This window comes from Telmatherina bonti, assembly GCF_933228915.1.
Source record: "Telmatherina bonti genome assembly, chromosome: 7".
In the NCBI taxonomy this organism is placed as follows: domain Eukaryota; kingdom Metazoa; phylum Chordata; class Actinopteri; order Atheriniformes; family Telmatherinidae; genus Telmatherina; species Telmatherina bonti.
Genome location: NC_136625.1, coordinates 6417753 through 6436843, shown reverse-complemented (window position 1 = coordinate 6436843; position 19091 = coordinate 6417753). Strand labels below are relative to the sequence as shown.

The window sequence follows — 19091 nt, the reverse complement described above, 5'->3', positions numbered from 1 at the left end:
TCTGTCAGCGTGGTGTCCAGAGCATGGAGGCGCTACCAGGAGACAGGCCAGTACATCAGGAGACGTGGAGGAGGCCGTGGGAGGACAACTACCCAGCAGCAGGACCTCCTCCTTTGTGCAAGGAGGAACAGGAGGAGCACTGCCAGAGCCCTGCAGAATGAGCTCCAGCAGGACACAAATGTGCATGTGTCTGCTCCAACAGTCAGAAACAGACTCCATGAGGGTGGTATGAGGGTCCGGCATCCACAGGTGGGGGTTGTGTTTACAGCCCAACACCCTGCAGGACGTTTGGCATTTGCCAAGTTTGATAGTGGATCAGTAATGGTGTGGGGGGGCATTTCTTTGGAGGGCCACACAGCCCTCCATGTGCTCGCCAGAGGTAGCCTGACTGCCATTAGGTACCGAGATGAGATCCTCAGACCCCTTGTGGGACCATATGCTGGTGCGGTTGGCCCTGGGTTCCTCCTAATGCAAGACAATGCTAGACCTCATGTGGCTGGAGTGTGTCAGCAGTTCCTGCAACACCAAGGCATTGATGTTATGGACCGGCCCGCCCGTTCCCCAGACCTGGATCCAGTTGAGCACATCTGGGACATCATGTCTCGCTCCATCCACCAACGCCAAGTTGCACCACAGACTGTCCTGGAGTTGGCGGATGCTTTAGTCCAGGTCTGGGAGGAGAACCCTCAGGAAAACATCCACCGCCTCATCAGGAGCATGCCCAGGTGTTGTAGGGAGGTCATACAGGCACGCGGAGGCCACACACACTACTGAACCTCATTCTGACTTGTTTAAAGGACATTACATCAGAGTTGGATCAGCCTGTAGTGTGTTTTTCCACTTTCACTTGGAGCAGAACTCCAAATCCAGACCTCCATGGGTTATGTTTGATTTTTATTGATCATTTTTGTGTGATTTTTGTCATCAGCATGTTCAATTATGGAAAGAACAAAGTATTTAATAAAAATAATTCATTCATTCAGATCTACAACATGTTAATTTAGTGTTGCTTTTATTTTATTGAGTGTATATCTACACTGCAAAAAACTGAAATCTAAGTAAAAATCATAAATTGAGTACACATCCTTATTTTTTTTAAAGGTAAGATAATTATTTATATGCCAGAGAATTTCTCTGTTTTTAAGAGTATTTTTACTTGTTTGTGGAAGTCTTGACAACCCAAATTTTCTTGTTGGCAGATAATTTATCTTATTTTAAGCGACATTTACCTCATTTTTGTATATTTTTTTTCTTGTTTTTTATGGCTGAGCTTTTGCAGTGTAACCAGCGCCATCCTAGCGGAGAGGCCACAGTGGTAACCACTATTCCACCGTGCCGCCCTCACATAAACACTGACTAACCAATGGTTTTCCTCAAACCTCCATCAGAACCAGGACCAGGAAGGACGGCTACCTGGGTGGAGCGGTTCAGGTGGAGCGGACAGGAAGGAGGGCGAACCCGCAGAACTGCTGACCAGTGTGTGTTTTTGTTTGGACGACGACGGCGTCGCTGCAAACTTAACGCTGCTGATCCGGATTAAAAATGGTTCCAGAATTATTCCTTTATTTGTAAATGAAGAAAATGTGAATATGAAATAAAATACTTGAAGATGCAGCCAGAGCAGCTCTGTGTCTGTTCGGAAGCTGCGTTATTTACTAACCTGAAGTGGGATTAAGATACTGGATCACTTTGTATGTACTGGGAGGAAACATAAAACCAGTCTGGTGGTTAAAATCTTTTGTTCCTCAAAAGCTCCAACTGTAACGGTCTGAACCCCCCCCCCCCCCCTCCCTCCCGCCATCACGTCTGAGCATGACAGCCTCGTCACATGCTCCCAAAGCCCAGTCACATGCTGCAGATGTCCGTCTCAGGGTCTCACCTCCACTGCAGCTCCCGCTCCTGCTACGATGCGTTCAGGTGCTCCTTCTCCTGAATGTCTGATGCATCCTGATCTGTAACACCGAGACAACTGGAGCATCTGTTAAAGTAAGAATCCTGCAGGCGGTGTGGAGGCTGAAGGTGTGAAAAGACTCACAATAACAGACTAAACGTCTGCAGGGAAATAAAACGTTTTACATTGATTTAATGGCTTTTAAAAGTCAAATAAAATGTAATGGTTTAAAGAAAAAACTAAATTTATTGTTGATAAATTTACAAACTCCATCCATCCCTCTTCATAATCGTCCATCCCCTCTGGTTCTCCTCTCCAGACATCATCTGGGTTTTCATTGGTTGGATCGGGTCAATGACCTGCAGAACTTCTGGGTTTCTACCGAACCTCCAAGCAGAACTGACCGTTTAACAAACCAGTCACACCGTGAACAAGACAGCGTCCGTTTTGGTGAAAGAAAAACTTAAAAGAAACTGTTTAAATAACGACAGCAGCAGAAATAACAGGAATCCGCCTGATAAGTTCAGGTATCTGCAGGGGGGTCAAAAATACGGCAGAATTAAAGTTATAAAACAATTATAAATAGTGATTAAAGACACCCACCTCCGCCTATCCCGTTATTTGCTACGTTTCAACGCAACACTGGTTCATCCATGGAGTTAATATTAATGCTTAATTGATTCTTAAATCAGAGTTAAATGGCGTAAAGATGCAGAAAATGGGGGAAAAAACGTTCGAGACTCAGAGATGTGTGGATCAAGACTGCTTTTAAAGATGCGAGGGATTAAAAATCATAAGAAAATGAGAAAAAGCAAGTTATTATTTCAGAAAATAAAAACAGTCTCCAGGAATCATCTCGTTGTAAATTCATGTGTTCTCAATTATCGGATTTTTGCCTCCACGTGGTTTCACATGAATAAAACGTGTCGTGTTATCCCACAACAAAAAAATCTAGACGTAATCTCATTAAAAAACGGCCACTTCTTTCTTTTAGAAGAGAATTATGCTGCGTTTCCATGTTCCTTCCCTCCTTCCTGCCTATTTGCTGTGCATGAAGCTCAGATTTCCGGAAATCCCTGAAGGCGCCGCAGCTTACATCTCTCTGCCGTGGCCAACAGACAGACAGAAGAAATCCACGCCACGCCGCGAAGAGGACACGCATCTGCCTGTAAAAGGACAAAAACCAGCCTACAGATTCACTGTAAGTCATTTTGGTTCACATGAAGGAAGGTTTTACCGGTTGTGTGTCCGCCTGGAGCCGCAGCATCCCCGCTCCGGTCCGCTCCGCACGGCGGCGGCAGCGGCTCCGGTTCAGTTTCCGGGTTTGCCGTCTTTGTGCACACGGCACGGGGCTGGTGCAGAGCGCACAAAGCCAACGTGGTACTGTTTACCTCCGGAGTGTTCACGTTCACACACGGACACGCGTGACCGCCCGCACAGAAATGGGTCTGATTAGTTTTATGGTTTTATTCCAGCGGCGGACGGAGGCCGAGGCTGGGCGGGAGCACGAGGCCCGAGTCCGGGCCGCGGCCACCTGCCAGACCCGCCTGTCCGCAGCATCCACCGGCTAACAAGGTGGCCAACTCCCCGGTCCACCACCGTGTGGGTGTCACCACCACTTATTAATCAGTGTTAATAAGTAACCATTTAAACTTACTGAAACTATTACTGGTTAATAATCAAAACGTCAGCAAACCGCGGCACCATGTCCGATCAGCACGCGCCGAATTCCCTTACAAAAACCTGACATTTGCATTTTTCTTCCGCTTTCAGAGAGGAAACGAACTGAAACAACAGCTTAATAAATTCATTATAATCTTGTTTTTAATTCGGCTCAACATAAAAGAGTCCTGGAGGCAGTTTCCCCCCTGATGTCACCTTTTCCCATCTGGCTCCATGAAGGCTCTGATCAGAGCATGCTTTAATAGGATTGACTGAATAAGAGCTGTTTTTATAGTCACATTCATCCTGAATGAACTGGACTTGACATATGCTTGCTAATCTAGTCTTCTATTGTGTAATACGTTAATACCTTGAACTTAAACCCCCCAGAGGCACATCTACTCTAATTACATGAGATGTTTTAAAGATAATCTACTCCAATAATTCAGTTTTCTGCTCCAGGCTGGGTTGAAACGCTGCTGGGAATATTTCCTACAGAGTGCAGGTGTTGCGTACATTTTGTGGATGAATTTGTGTGTACATCACTGATAGTTTTATTTCCAATTTAAACACATGGAGAAGAAAAGTAAATTCCCCAAAGTTCCAGCTATGTGTTTTAGTTCTTCTAAAAATAAGGTTGTAATTTAATTTGTCACTGATGACACGTTGCTGTGATCACAGGGGGTGTGAGGGTTATTACAACAGTCATTACTACTGGGACATGATTCATCAGCACTCTGCAAATGGAGTGTTTATTTATTTATTCTTTATTTGGTTTTATTATTTAGTGTTTACAACTTAGAGTTTACCTATTTAAACATTCAGTTTTCATGATCTTTAAGCATTTGGTTTGGTTTATGTCAGGAAAAGCTTGTTGCATTTCTTCACATAAATGCTGACATGTTCAGATTAAACATTTAAATGCCATATCTATCATATTTATCACATTTAATACAGAATCTGAGATATTTTATGTCAAGTTGTTGTAAAAACTTTGCACGAAACCCTGTTGTACACAATCCGATACGTTCCTTCTGCCCCCTGGTGGACACCTCATGCATTGCAGTCATTTCAACACAGAAGGTAATAAAAAATGTACAAAAAAACAGATAAATCAGCTTTTATTTTTGTTTTAAAAAGGCGAGAATTATTAGTTTCTAGTCTGGCTGCAGGATATTGGCAGTTATTTTAGCATCAACACGTGCAGCTGCAGTGACGGTTTTACCCTAAAAATAAAAAGTAAGTTGTGCCGTAATAACGACCGCTGCTTGCTGTTACATGATGCTCTGCAGCTTATCTGCATGCACAGGTGCAGAAATGGGATGCAGCCCCCAGATTAGCACCATATCATGACATATATGTTCATATTTTACATTTTGCTTAATGTTCTGAATATCCGCAGCTGTGTTTGGTTCCACGTGCAGCAGCTTATGTTGGTTTCATAAAGAGAAGTTGAGCTCCTCTGAACTCCAGCTGATGTGGAAAATTAGATTCACTGCTGGAATCTCACATTTGTTCATTGTTAGTGACTGGAACGGTAAACTCCACCATGCCGTTCCGCCTGCCTGCTTTGTTTGACGTTTTAACGACGGTTTCGGGACTAAAGTCATCGCAGAACGTGGCGGTGGTGTTCGGTATTTTCTGCAGAACAGCGTTTCCGAGCAACACGGCAGTTTTGCAACAGACGTGTTTTCTGTCAGGAAATCGTCTGAACATCCGTGTTTCTCCTGCAGCGATGATGCATGAGGAGGCGTGTGCAGTGCTTCTGGCCGTGATGCTGCTTGTCGCCGTGGGCGACGCTCAGGCCGGGTCAGACTGCAGCCCGTCCGCCGCGCAGGCGAGCGGCAGGGCGGGCTTCCTGTCGGCGGTGGTGGACCCGGAGAGAGCCGAGCAGAGCCGGAGGCAGCACCTGGAGGCTCTGTTCTACAGGTGAGACCCGGAGACCGTCGTCCAGAGGTCGCTGCAGGTCTGAGCTTCCTGGTGAAGGTTAAATTCTGCCGTTTTGTTGCAGATACGGAGAAAACGGCAGCATCTCTCTGGCCGGGTTAAAGCGTCTCCTGCACAGCATCGGCCTGGACCGCATCAGAAGCGTCATGGTTCAGCATCACGAGCAGCCCGGTCATCACCACGAGCACGAAGGTCACCACCACCACCATCATCATCATCACCACCATGAGGAGCTTCACAACCATGGCCTGCATCAGCAGAGGCATCTCCATGGCGACCAGTCTCAGGCCAGCGCGAAGAGGAAAAGGAGAGAGGTGGCGGCGACGGCTCAGGTTGCTGGAACCACAGCGGCGCACGGCGCCCAGCTGGTCCGGAAGCCACAAGATGGACGCTCGGAACATCCGAGTCCTGCAGGAGTTGAAACCACGACAGCGGCCGCAGTTAGCAGGGGGGGCGACCACGATCACGATCATGACCACGATCACGACCACGATCACGACCACGATCACGACCACGATCACGACCACGATCACGACCACGATCATGACCACGCCCACAATCACACAAACCAGGATCGTCTCCACAACGGAAGTGCGGAGGTATGTGACAGATCGCGACGCTCCAGGGGAAGACGTGAGAGTGAAACGGAAACAAAGAAGCTAAATATAGAAAAGATAAAAACAGCGAATAAACTCAGTAAAGCAGACAATCATCAGGAGCCCCCGCAGAAAGACAAACAGAGAAAAATACGGTTTCTAAAAGATAAATCATCACTCATCCAAAACTCTGGATTCTTTATGGAACTTCATCATTTATTAAGTTGTTGATCCTTGAGCAATCAATAAGTACGTTATCAAAATGTTCGCATTTATCGCATTTATTGAATTATTCTGTTTAAAAAATATGTTGGACAACCAGATTTTTCCAGAAATTTCAACAATATTTTGCCTTAATTACAGATTTATATATTTTTTTTGTTAACAGATTTGAATATTTTTATTATATACATCAATATGTGAAGTTTTTTTTTGTTTTTACACAGTTGTACATTTAAATGATTTTTATATTTATTTTTATTTATTTTAATATATAATAACTATAAACATTTTTTTTAAATAAGTAAAATTCAAATTTGCTTCAATTACAAATTTATATAATCTATTTATTTACATCTTATTTTTGTGATATTTAATATTTATTTTTTTAACTTAAATTTATAATAATACAAAAAAATTTGGATTTTGTTCATTTATATTTTTAAAACAGTTTTCATTAAATGCAATTAATATATATTTATTTTGTTGAAGTATTTTCTATTTTTAATTGGTTCATAATTTATTTTAATTTTATTTACATGTTTAATTAATTTGACACTTTTACTCCCATTTTAGCTTCCAGATTACATTTCGCATAGATCGTATTTATGCAACCAAACATGTAACCCAGGAAGAAATTAAGTAGAAAAGCTATAAAACAAGTTCTACCCGTTTTTATTTAATTAGTTTCGCTCTGGAGTGTCGACCAGCAGCCAAAGCAGCGCGCTAATCGCTGTTCGACTTTTCCCTGCAGTGTCTGAACGCCTCCGGCATCATCTCCTCACACGGGATGTCGCAGGAAGTCGGCGTCAGCCTCCAGGACTTCAGCTACCTCTGCCCCGCCCTGCTCAACCAGATTGACAGCGGCGCCTGCCTCGTGCACGGAGACGCTTTGCATCATCCGGAGAGAGGTAGGAACATCGGAAAACTCCTCACGCAACAAGATAAATCAACAGAAATGATCAGAAAATGTCCCAAGTCATGGTTTAATGCGAGAACTCCACTTGTTTTATCTTTCTTTCTCCTTTTAGAGCATAAACATCACAAGCATGCTCATGGTCACCATGGAGACCACAGCCACTCGGCCCACAACCACAGCGAGCACAGTGGAGGGGAGAGCGGCAGGAACATCGCGACAGGTGAGGCGTTTGGGACCCGGATGCTTTGGTTCGCCAGTTCTTCCTGCTCCTTTCTGCGTCGTGCTAACGTTCCACTCTCTGCCTCCAGGCAAACCAGGAGTCGCTCAAAACTGTGATTTACGAGGCAGAAATCGCACGTGGCTGCAGTTGTCAAAGAGCTCTAGGTCATGTTGATATCAGCAGCTTTAACTTGTCTAGATACAAAGTGTCACCTGCTTTCTGCACCAATCGGCTGCGACGCCAACGAGAACCGTAACAATTAACCTGCTGGGCTAACTGGTTAAACGGGAGAATTATTAACGCCCGCCCTCACATCCAGTCCTAGATGTGGTTCAGCTGATTAAAAACTACATGGAAATTAAAAAGACTCACCTGTGCCGGGCCGAACTAACGGCAGAGCGCGGCGGTGAGCGTCGTCTCTGAAGCGTCTGCTCTGTGTGTTGCAGCGTGGGCCGGCGGCTTCCTCTCCATCACCATCATCAGCATGCTCTCTCTGCTCGGCGTCGTCCTCATCCCGCTCATGAACAGGGTCTTCTTCAAGTTCCTCCTCAGCTTCCTGGTGGCGCTGGCTGTCGGCACGCTGAGCGGCGACGCCTTCCTGCACCTCATCCCTCACGTGAGTCCCTCGCCGTTGAGCTGCAGGATTTGTTGGCTACCAACTGTTAGCAAGGTGGCTACGTCCTGCTTTTCTGCTCCTGTAAGAAGAAAATGTGATTTGTTCTTATTTTACAAAAACAAAGATGAAGCCATAACCTGGATCACCAGACCGGGCCGCTCAGGCCAGTGTGTTGGAGCAGGGAAACTCTGAAAACCTGCAGGATACTGGCCTCTGGGGTCTGGACTTGACGATATCTGGGCTACAAGTTAATAACTAGGTTAACTTTGGTTGTATTAAAGGAATCGTCCAGAATGCATCGCTATGGGGAAAAGCAGCGATTGAACGCAGAAAACCTGGCTTGGTTTCAACCCGAGGTGGGCGTCGGGGTCGGGTCCGTAGTTCGTCTGCGGTTGCATGAAGGGGGTACTTCATAGCATCCTGGTCTCCGTCATCTTCATCAGGCTTCTACAGCATCCTGGTGAATGACGCTAAAATATTATCTCACATAAACTGATCTTAACGCATGTGTTGGCGGATTTCTGTCCAGCAACCAGTCATGCCAAGTCAGGGCTCGAACATGTGAAACGTCACTGCCTACCTGCTTCTTTCGTGTCCTTTATGCTAGCATGGTTGTTAGTCAACACATCCACCAGAGGGCAGTGTTTACAGTTCACCGCCGATTTGGTGACCAGAACAAACATGGTGATAGTGGTGGAAATCCTCCCATGTTCTCAGAAAGAGGCTTAAAGAGAGGCGGCGCAGTAAACGAGGATCTGTACGTCCACTGAATGCATCACGGCTTCTTCTTCGTTCATTATGTTGGTTGCATGCGAGATGTGCAGCGTAACACTGCCCCCTACCTTTCCTTGGTGGAACTGCTCTGATGGACGTAAGGCTCCATTAATATTTATCCATCCATCTTCAGCCACTTATCCGGGGTCGGGTCGCGGGGGCAGCAGCCTAAGCAGGGAAGCCCAGACTTCCCTCTCCCCAGCCACATTTGCCAACTCTGCGGGGGGGATCCCGAGGCGTTCCCAGGCCAGCCGAGACATATGATCCCTCCAGCGTGTCCTGGGTCTTCCCCGGGGTCTCCTCCCAGAGGGACGTGCCTGGAACACCTCACCAGGGAGGTCCAGGAAGCATCCTGACCAGATGCCCGAGCCACATCAACTGGTTCCTCTCGATGCGGAGGAGCAGCGGCTCTACTCTGTTCTCCTCCCAGATGACCGAGCTCCTCACCCTATCTCTAAGGGAGAGCCCGGCCACCCTGCGGAGGAAACTCATTTCAGCCGCCTGTATACGAGATCTCCTTCTTTCGGTCACGACCCACAGCTCATGACCATAGGTGAGGGTAGGAACGTAGATCGACTGGTAAATCGAGAGCTTTACCTTCTGGCTCAGCTCCTTCTTCACCACGACAGACCGGCGCAGAGTCCGCATTACTGCAGACGCCGCACCGATCCGTCTGTCGATCTCACGCTCCATCCTTCCCTCACTCGTGAACAAGACCCCGAGATATTTAAACTCCTCCACTTGAGGCAGGACCTGACTCCCGACCCGGAGAGGGCAATCCACCCTATTCCGGCTGAGGACCATAGTCTCAGATTTGGAGGTGCTGATTCTCATCCCGGCCGCTTCACAGACGGCCGCGAATCGCTCAAGCGAGAGCTGGAGATCACGACCAGACGAAGCCAACAGGACCACGTCATCCGCAAAAAGCAGGGACCCAATCCTGAGGCCACCAAGTCGGATCCCCTCAACACCTCGGCTGCAGCTAGAAATTCTGTCCATATAAGTTATGAACAGAATCGGTGATAAAGGGCAGCCTTGGCGGAGTCCAACCCTGACCGGAAACGAATCCGACTTACTACCGGCAATGCGGACCAAGCTCTGACACCTGTCGTACAGGGACCGGACAGCTCGTACAAGGTGGTCCGGTACCCCATACTCCCGGAGTACCCCCCACAGGAGCCCCCGGGGGACATGGTCGAACACTTTCTCCAGGTCCACAAAACACATGTAGACTGTTTGGGCAAACTCCCATGCCCCCTCCAGGACCCCCTTAATATCTAGCATTTTGTAAAACCAGAAACCAGCTTTTATCTCTGCATAAACTTTAGTTCAGCCAGAAGACAGCGGAAGCTAACGGGACAGACGCTAACCATCTGAGGTAAAGTCGTTTCCAGACGCCAACAAAGCATCGGATCATTTTTTATCCCAACAACAGGTTCTGAAGTCACGTTTCTTCCGAGGATTTGACCAAACGCTGACCTTTTTCTTTTATTTATTACGCGTTAAAGAACCCTGAAGTAACTTTCATGACTTCAACGACTACACTGACTGAAACGACCAAAAACAAGATGAACATCAGAAAGTTTCCAGCGATGAAGAACGTTTTCTCCTCCCACTAATACAATGGTACGCAAAGCTTTTCCACCATTACAATACATCCCGCTCACTCGCCGTTATTCGCTCATTCGTGCTTCTGTAACGTAGCTGTTGTGTTCGGGGTCATAAAGGTCTCAGACGCCACAGAGGTCTGAAACGAGCCGGTTTGACCCCTTCCTGTTCCCTCCCGCTGGTGAAGCAGATATGACGTCATACGAATGCTGTTTGTGATTTTGTCGGTAGTGATGCTAAGCTAACTTCCTGTCCGCCTGGTCCCGTCAGTCTCAGGGAGGCCACCATCACCACTACGAGGAGCCGGGCGTGAACCTGGAGGAGCATCACCTCCACGAGGAGCGAGACGAGAACCTGGACGCCGTGTGGAAGGGTCTGACCGCTCTGAGCGGCGTCTACTTCATGTTCCTCATCGAACACTTCCTGACGCTGGGAAAGATGTACAAAGACAAGAAGCAGAAGGTCAGTCTGAGTGCGTCTGATGGCAGCAGAGCAGCTTCACGCTTCAGTCTGCAGCTAAACTTTCGTACAACCCGTTAGCATGTAGCACATCGTGATGCTTTACATGCAGGATGTTGGATGAGTCAGCAGATATGTGACCTGAACAGGAACAGTCTCATCTGTTTTCTGACCACCACCTCTACAGACACTGGTGTTACTGGGAGGACGGGATGCTCCTGCTGTTTATCGTTTATTAGTTAAGATTTATTAGTTTCACTGTCAGATAAATATCTGATTATTCTGCGTTAATTTCCCAACATTATAAAATCCTTACAGGTCTTTAATTTCTGTCTTTTAATGGAAACATGAAACATAAATCATAGAAGAGTAAAGCAACAAAACCTTCTGCAGAGTTTAGAATAAATAAATCCTGCTTTTTAACTCTGGAACAGTGGAAATAAAGAAACAAGACCACAAACATGGGATGAAAGAGACCGTTGCAGGCTGACGGCGGTCGTGTTGAACCAGAAAAGCTCCATTTAAAAGCCGATTGAGTTGACGTCTCATCGGTACCATGCTGCTGATGGAGTCGGACGTGGTTACATACTTACTGACAACACTACAACATTTCATTTCACACAAACGGTGGATCAACATCAGATCCAAACCACAGAAAACCGCTCCTGACTTTAGCATAAAAGAGGTGAAACCTGCTGGAAGGAGAGACGTTCTCCACAAACACACCTCCGTCTTCTTCTACAACCAAAATAAAGTAGTTTGGCAGGAATAAAAGCAACACAAGCTAACGTCTCCTTCCCTGAAGACATGATCCTTTATGGAAAAGGTTGCATCTTTATAACTTGTTAACCGAAGCGTTTAATGGTGGGATTCAGTAACCGGGACATCTGCCAACTGTTGACGGGACAAGACGTTTTCCCGTCAGACTTTTTCAGCGTTTCACATTCGGATTCATCAGAAAACACAGAACCAGTTAAACAACCCAGTTTCCAGCCGCTCGTCCCAGTTAAATTGGAGGGAAATGAACGCCCGACCGTCGTCTTAGAAACGGCGGTGTGGAACTCTGATGGACATGTGACCCTCCAGCTGGTCTCTTTCCGTCCCGTCCAGGAGGTTTACGATCCAAACGTGTCGCGTTTAAATCCACCATGACAACACCATTATTCATCACATCTTCATCACTACCATGTTGCTAAGAGACCTCTATTTTCACCTGGACATAATGATGTCACTTCCTGTCAGAGTTTCCACCAATCAGAGAGCTTAAACTGACGGTAACGTCCAATCAGAAATATCTGATCAGAAAAGAGAAATAATGATCCTCTATGTCTGGAATAAAGGCAGGAAGATGTTTGTGATGAGGTGGAGGTGGGTTAGTGAGGATAACCAGTAACTAGTAGCAGAAATGGAAACAGATTCTTTCAGTAATAAATCCTCTTTTCTTCTTCGTGCTGCTGTATGTATTGATTTGTTCATTTCACATCATTTTTATCTCATAATCTGGATCTGAAAACGGCCCGTCTGGATGCAGACTGGGGTTAAACTGGTTCAGCTGGTCCAGACTAGTTTACATCGGACTGGTCTGGAGGGTAAAAGACAGACGGATGTTGCTGATAGATGATAGACCGGTGACTCTGTCCTCCTTGCAGAAGGAGAAGTGGGATCAGAAGGACAAAGCAGATCCGGAGAAGCAGCCGGCTCTGGAGGAGAACGACCTGAAGCCGAGTGAAGGTGAGATGCGGCGCCGGAAATCGCCAGATTGTTCAGAGCAGCTTCTCGGACCCCGTCTACAATCAGTTTTATCCAGTTTACATGTTGGCTCAGGGGCCACGTAGAGCTGAGTCTGGTCTCCAGTGTGTCAGACCAGTAAAAACCAGTTTTATAACCTGTAAACACATAAAGTCCTCATTTTACTACGTTTATTTGAAGATGTTTCTGTTTAATGTCTGAATTTATTTACAACTGAAAAAAATAAATACAGGGAAAAAAATGGAATAAAAAATAAAGTACAATTTAATATTTGATTATGATTTATAGAAAACAGGAAAAGATAAAAAAAAAAAAAAAACCCAGAAAATTCATAACAGTAAATAAAAGCAGGAGATTAAATGAAACTAAATAAAATATATTTTTATTTATATATTAAAATATATTTTTTAAGTTCACATTTTTTACATTTATCTGAGATACATACAACTCATTTAATGAAAATGAAATTTTATTTAAAATGTAATAAAATTATTCAATTTTTAAAAAAAATATTTTTATTGAAAATAAATGTTTATTCAAAATGTAATAAAATGATTCAATTTTATAGTAATTTAATTTTTTTTTATGAAAATGAACTTTTATTTGAAATGTAATAATAAAATGATTCAATTTTATATTTTTTTCATTTATTATTTAATGAAAATGAACCTTTATGTAAAATGTAATCATAAAATTATATAATTTTATGTTTTTATATATTGTTTATATTTTATTCATGTACTGATACACATTTAAATGTTGATAACGTCTCGATGAAAATGATCCGAGTAACGTTCAAAGATCTACAAGTTGTTTTGAACGTACATACGTGTACATTTCCACACGTAAAAAGACCCCCCTGACCCGCCTTAAAGGTGGAACAAGTTTTTGTTTTCCGATGTCCCCCTTGAGGGTCTCCAGGCCGTGCATCCGTCCCAGTGCTGTCGGACCAGCGTGTACTGGTTCCGTTTCCCAGACTCCATCATCTTGTTTCTGCTCCGTCTGCAGACATCGAGACGAACGGCGCGTTTGGCGAGCTCTCCTGCAGCCTGCAGGGCAGCAGCGTGGCGGAGGAGGAGCAGGTGATGCTGGCGCCGCAGGTGTCCGTCGTCTCGCCGCAGGGCTACGGCCAGTCGGCGAGCGCCGCCGGCTACACCGCCGAGGACTGCGAGAACAAATGCCACTCCCACTTCCACGACACGGTGGGCCAGGCTGACAGCATGCACCACCACCACCACGACTACCACCACATCCTGCACCACCACCACTCCCAGAACCACCACCCCCACAGCCACTCCCACTCCTACTCGGAGCAGCACTTCCAGCAGGCCGGCGTGGCCACGCTGGCCTGGATGGTCATCATGGGCGACGGGCTGCACAACTTCAGCGACGGCCTCGCCATCGGTGAGAAGCTGTGGGAAGAAATCCAGTTCAGACCAGTTAATCTCCTTGCCGCGCTAATCTAACGTTCCTTCTTCCTGCAGGAGCCGCCTTCACCGAGGGTCTGTCCAGCGGTCTCAGTACCTCTGTGGCGGTTTTCTGCCACGAGCTGCCTCACGAGCTGGGTAAGAACTCTGACCCGGTCCAATCTGTTTATTTATTTATCCTGGACGGTCAAAAGCTGGCTTCGGGGTCTGAACCAAGCAGCAACCTCCAGCGGTTAAAAGGGAAGCAGAAGGAACAAAAACTGCAGTTCCCCCTTCATCCACTAGGGGCTCCAAAACAGCGAATCCCCATAGACTCCCATGTTAAAAAGACCAACTTCACAGCAGAAATAAACATGTTTACAGCAGGAATAAACATGTTTACAGCACAAATAAACATGTTTACAGCAGGAATAAACATGTTTACAGCCTGGTACAAAAATCCATTTTAGGGTTAATAGGTCAGGTTTAACTTCATGACAACTGTGGAGGGAGTGAATTTTTTTCCTAACTTAAAAGTAATTTAATCTTGAAGTTTGTCATATTTAGGGGCGTGTCCTTTTGATTGACAGGTACCCAATCTCCCGCTTCAAGTAAGAAGAATGTAGAACCACAGTTTTTAGCCGGTTAACAACGTGACTTAGCTTTAGCCCGCTTACCTCCGTTAGCTGGTTAGCTCCTGTTATCTCCCGGTTAGCTCTTAGCTACCAGTCGCATAAAACATCCCATTTCTTCCAGTTTTTTACTGGTGCAATGTTGCAGAGCTGGTCTGAAACCAAACCAGAATCTGTCCAGATAGTCTGGTTTGTGGTTCTTCTGGGTGATAACCTGTGTATCACTCCTTCCAGGTGACTTTGCGGTGCTGCTGAAGGCTGGTATGACGGTGCGTCAGGCCATTCTGTACAACGCGCTGTCGGCCATGATGGCTTATCTAGGCATGGTGACCGGGATCCTGATCGGGCATTACGCTGAAAACATCTCCATGTGGATCTTCGCCCTCACAGCCGGGCTCTTCATGTACGTGGCCCTGGTGGACATGGTGAGTTACCTGCTGCGCCTGAACGCACCACAGAGCACTGCTGCAGTGCAGACGTTTCTACACCAGGGTTTTAGTTTTACATGAAAAACCGTCTTTGTTTAGAAGCATCATCATTTTGTTGCCGTGGAAACCAACTATTCAGTCAGCAGACACACCTGTTTGTGTGACAGGTGGATAAAATAAACTCTCCTGCAGTGTCTATTATCGTTAATATTGGTAATTCTGTGTCACTGCAGCAGCAGATTATCAGGTTCATCCGTCCATCCATGCATGCTCCTCTAGTGTAGGTGGTCTCACTAGCATGCTCAGTCAGCAGACACACCTGTTTGTGTGGCAGGTGGATAAAATAAACTCAGGTGAGTTTTCAGACATCTGCTTCCTGTAAACACAGCAGATGTGGGACGCTGCCCTCTTGTGGCCGCTGTGCAGAACTACATCCTGTAAAACAGACCTGCAGCTGCTGCATGTCGGAGCTGAAGGATATTTCATCAGGCTGTCGGCGTCCAGCGACGTCTTTAACTTGAGTTAATGACAAATTCAGGTGCTGAAACCATGAATGGAAGCAGATGAAGCTGCATGGTTAACACGTAGATCCCTGTGAGGTGGACATGAAGCGGTTCTGCTGGTTTGTACGTTATCTTCAGATCATCAGTTCAGATCTTCTGAACCGACAGAGAAACCCTCTGGTTGACTGACGTGGCGTTCAGGAACAAGTCGGTTCATGCAGAAGAGCTGACTTTGATTTTAATAATAACGTTTTTACCAACAAATAAAATGATTCCCAACATTTAAATCATTGGTAACAGCTGAATTAGAGTCATAAAGAAGCTCTGGGTTCATGTTATATGAAGCTGAAAGAGCCTGATCTTTGAAAAGAGCCACTGTTTTCTCCTCACTGCCTGCCTCAGAGGAGGGCCGAGCCCTTCTAACCCTGGAAGTGACCGTAGAGATGCTCATCCTGGTCTGGTCTAACACCTTCATCACTTCCGTTAGGGAACATTCAGTTACAAACCAGACTCGGACTGGTATGACACCAGGTTGGACCAGGTCCACCGTCTTCCTTCATGGCTGCTTGGTGACAGTTTCCGTCTCCTCCTCAGGTTCCCGAGATGCTGCATAACGACGCCGGCGACCACGGCTTCAGCCACTGGGGCTTCTTCCTCCTGCAGAACGCCGGCATCCTGCTGGGCTTCTCCATTATGCTGCTAATCGCTCTGTTTGAGCATAAAATCCGGTTGGACCTGGGATAACGGAGCGAGGCGTCCGTTCCCGAGCCCCGTGCATTCCAGCGTCTGGTGTTTTTGTTGTCAGCCTCCTAGTTTTAGTTCACGTTTCACATGGTTCAGACTGAAGGCGGAGGCGGCCAGCTGGTGGAACAAGTTAAGGCGTTCAGTGTTGATGGTCCAGATGCTGCTGCAGGAGCTCACAGACACGTTTTGCTTTTGGTTTAACCTTCATCAGACTGGTGAAGAGTCTTGAAGCTGCTGGATTTGTCCTTGCTTTAGTTTTCTGTATCTGTTGTGTTCAGACCGAATCAGTGTTCCAGTCACCAAGCTGAATTCCCAGAAATCTCCTCCATCAGCGGATGTGACCACGTATCAGCTTCCCTCCTGTTACATGATGTCAGATCATCTCGTTCTGAGTCCGTGAAGACCATCACTCATAACTCTGTTCATGTTGGGGTTGAAAAACATGAGGAAACATCAGGACGGTTCCTCCTCATCTACCAGAGCTCCAACGCTGGAAAAGCAAATCAGAGGAATAACATCTGGATTTATTCACGGTTTGAGCTCCAAGCAGAAGTGTGAGGACGTTCCTGAAGTTCTGACTCAGTTTTCTGTCTCTTTGTGCTGAAATATCTTGTCTGAGGTGCTGATAAGAGGTCAGCGGTGCAGCTGAGGCTGAGACCAGGTTCAGGTGTGTTCAGGTCCACCAGGTCATGCGGGAAGCCGCTACAGGGTCACATGAGCGTCGCCAGCAGGTAACATCTGGGAGCTGCAGGGTGAATCGACGAGGAGCTGCTGGTGTTTGTGAAGGATGAAGATCATGTTGAGTTCAGGTCCAACCTGGACTGGACTCGGCTGATCCCAGGAATGTTGCTGGGAGAAGATGATTCCGACATCTGATCTCATTCATGTAGTTTTTATCATAAATGTCTGAAGAAAAAAGTGTTTAAATTATTTTCTATGAGCCGTTTCTGATTCCTGCAGGGTCTAAAACCTGGACTAAGTTCCTCCCAGCGGTTCTTGGTTTGGAGTTACGGTGGCAGCTGAAAGAAAACGGAGAAAGTCTGTCGGTCTGGTTCTGATCTTTGTGTTTGGGTTAAACGTGGACTCACAGCAGCAGAAGAAACGGATGTTTAGGTCAAACCACAGAGTAGTTGTCAAAGCCGGTGTTTATATTCCATGTATGATGTTCCAGCATGTGTAAATACTCTGATGTAAAACATGTTTCATTTCATTCACTGTGATGCTTGATGAGAGAAAACAGAAAAACATCGACGAGTGGAGGGTTTTAAATGTGAGAAAAGAAGGATTGTGTTATTTAATGAAGGAAACTGTAAAGGCTGGGTCAGGTTTTACTGCAGTCGGACGGATGAGACTCGACCAGTTTAGTGAAAGGTAAACTGGTCTGGTCCCAGCAGGAGGAGATGAAGCAGAACGTTTAGGTTCAACAACCCAAAACTCCTGACCTGAAGTTACCATTAGCGGCTTTAATGGAGCCTTTGCAGCTTCAGGTGGGACCATGGAGTCTGATGAAGACCTGCAGAAGCTTCCAGAAAGCCAACAGCTGATGTTTACCTGCAGAGTCCTTCAGGCAGCTTTCATGTCCACTCACTGTTCTGACATTCCTGAACCACAATAAACTCTCCGTCTCCACACAGTCACACCTTGTTTTCATGTTTTCTTACAAATATCAAACATAGTTATTTTATGCTTTTATTCTGAAACTTTTCTCAGTTGGATCCACGTGAAACGCTGATATTTAATGAGGAAGATGTTCTCTTCCATGTTTCACCACCTTTCTGTGCTGGAAGAGTTTCAGTCCATGCAGGAACCTGGGAGCTGTGAGGTCTGGTCGTCGGACTGGTAGAGCCTCAGAGTTCTCAGACTGAAGGTCCATTTCCACCGAGCGCTTCGGTTCTGGATGGTTCGGTTCAGAGGTATCAGAAGCAGAGTCGTATGGCCACTGTGCATGCCTGGTTGAAACCAAATGGCTAGCATGGTGTCGTTCTGGTGCGACCACAACTAGCGTGACGCTACAAACTACAGCAGACAACAAAAGACTACTTGAGCTGGGAAGGTTTGTAGTTCCAGATCCGACTGGACTTCACTGCTGTTTGCAGGAACCTTTTTCCAACACCGACTGAACCGAGGACTGAACGGCAACGTTGTTTGTTTCCTGCTTGCTTTTCAAACAATCCACCAGCTGATGGATGTGATCATGTGACACCAGTAGCACCACCTTACCCAGACCATTCTCTGTGGATCTACAGCTGAAGAGTTCCACAGACGATGTGGTTTGGTTTTAATGGTCGGTTTTAAAATGGAAACAGACAAAATAGGCTGTACTAAACCGCTCTGTGGAAACGTGGCTTGAAAGGTCCATTCAGGCTTTACGTTGGCATTGCTTAAACATCCAGCAGAGGCCAGTAGACTTCAGAGTTCACCTCAGAGTTCTGACATCAGTTTCAGGAAATGGCGGAGGAGATCGTTATCATGCACATTCTCAGAAATGGACAGAAGTAGAGGCAGATGTTGCCAGAAGGCAACAAAGACCAGGATGTCCCAGCTGTGGTGAAGACCCGAGGAGACACGTTGTGCTGGTCTGAGCTTCATACCGGAAGGTTTATTCTTTGGCACTGGTCAGATATCCTAAAACAAGATTTCATGATACCGGACTAGTCTTTCATCACCTTCGGTCCCATTTACAACATAGCCTGTAATCAATGTGAACCCTTTTACTGC

The 19091-nt window shown here is 46.1% G+C and overlaps 1 protein-coding gene across 1 annotated transcript; it reads left to right on the top strand.

Moving 5' to 3' along the window:
- Positions 1-2995: 2995 nt before the first annotated feature.
- slc39a6 (solute carrier family 39 member 6) lies at positions 2996-17900 on the top strand. Its single transcript, XM_079244230.1, has 12 exons — positions 2996-3092; positions 5287-5482; positions 5565-6099; positions 7070-7226; positions 7347-7454; positions 7901-8070; positions 10723-10914; positions 12561-12642; positions 13669-14064; positions 14145-14225; positions 14933-15123; positions 16224-17900. The coding sequence occupies exons 2-12, from the start codon at positions 5289-5291 to the stop codon at positions 16371-16373; spliced, it is 2256 nt and encodes a 751-aa protein (XP_079100356.1). The 5' UTR covers positions 2996-3092; positions 5287-5288; the 3' UTR covers positions 16374-17900.
- Positions 17901-19091: the final 1191 nt, after the last annotated feature.

Bases quoted from the DNA above. Each gene is read 5' to 3' on its own strand.
- slc39a6 (XM_079244230.1), top strand. From the start codon at position 5,289: ATGATGCATGAGGAGGCGTGTGCAGTGCTTCTGGCCGTGATGCTGCTT. The intron at 6,100-7,069 runs GTATGTGACAGA...TTTTCCCTGCAG, and splicing joins TCCACAACGGAAGTGCGGAG to TGTCTGAACGCCTCCGGCAT. The intron at 14,065-14,144 runs GTGAGAAGCTGT...TTCTTCCTGCAG, and splicing joins CAGCGACGGCCTCGCCATCG to GAGCCGCCTTCACCGAGGGT.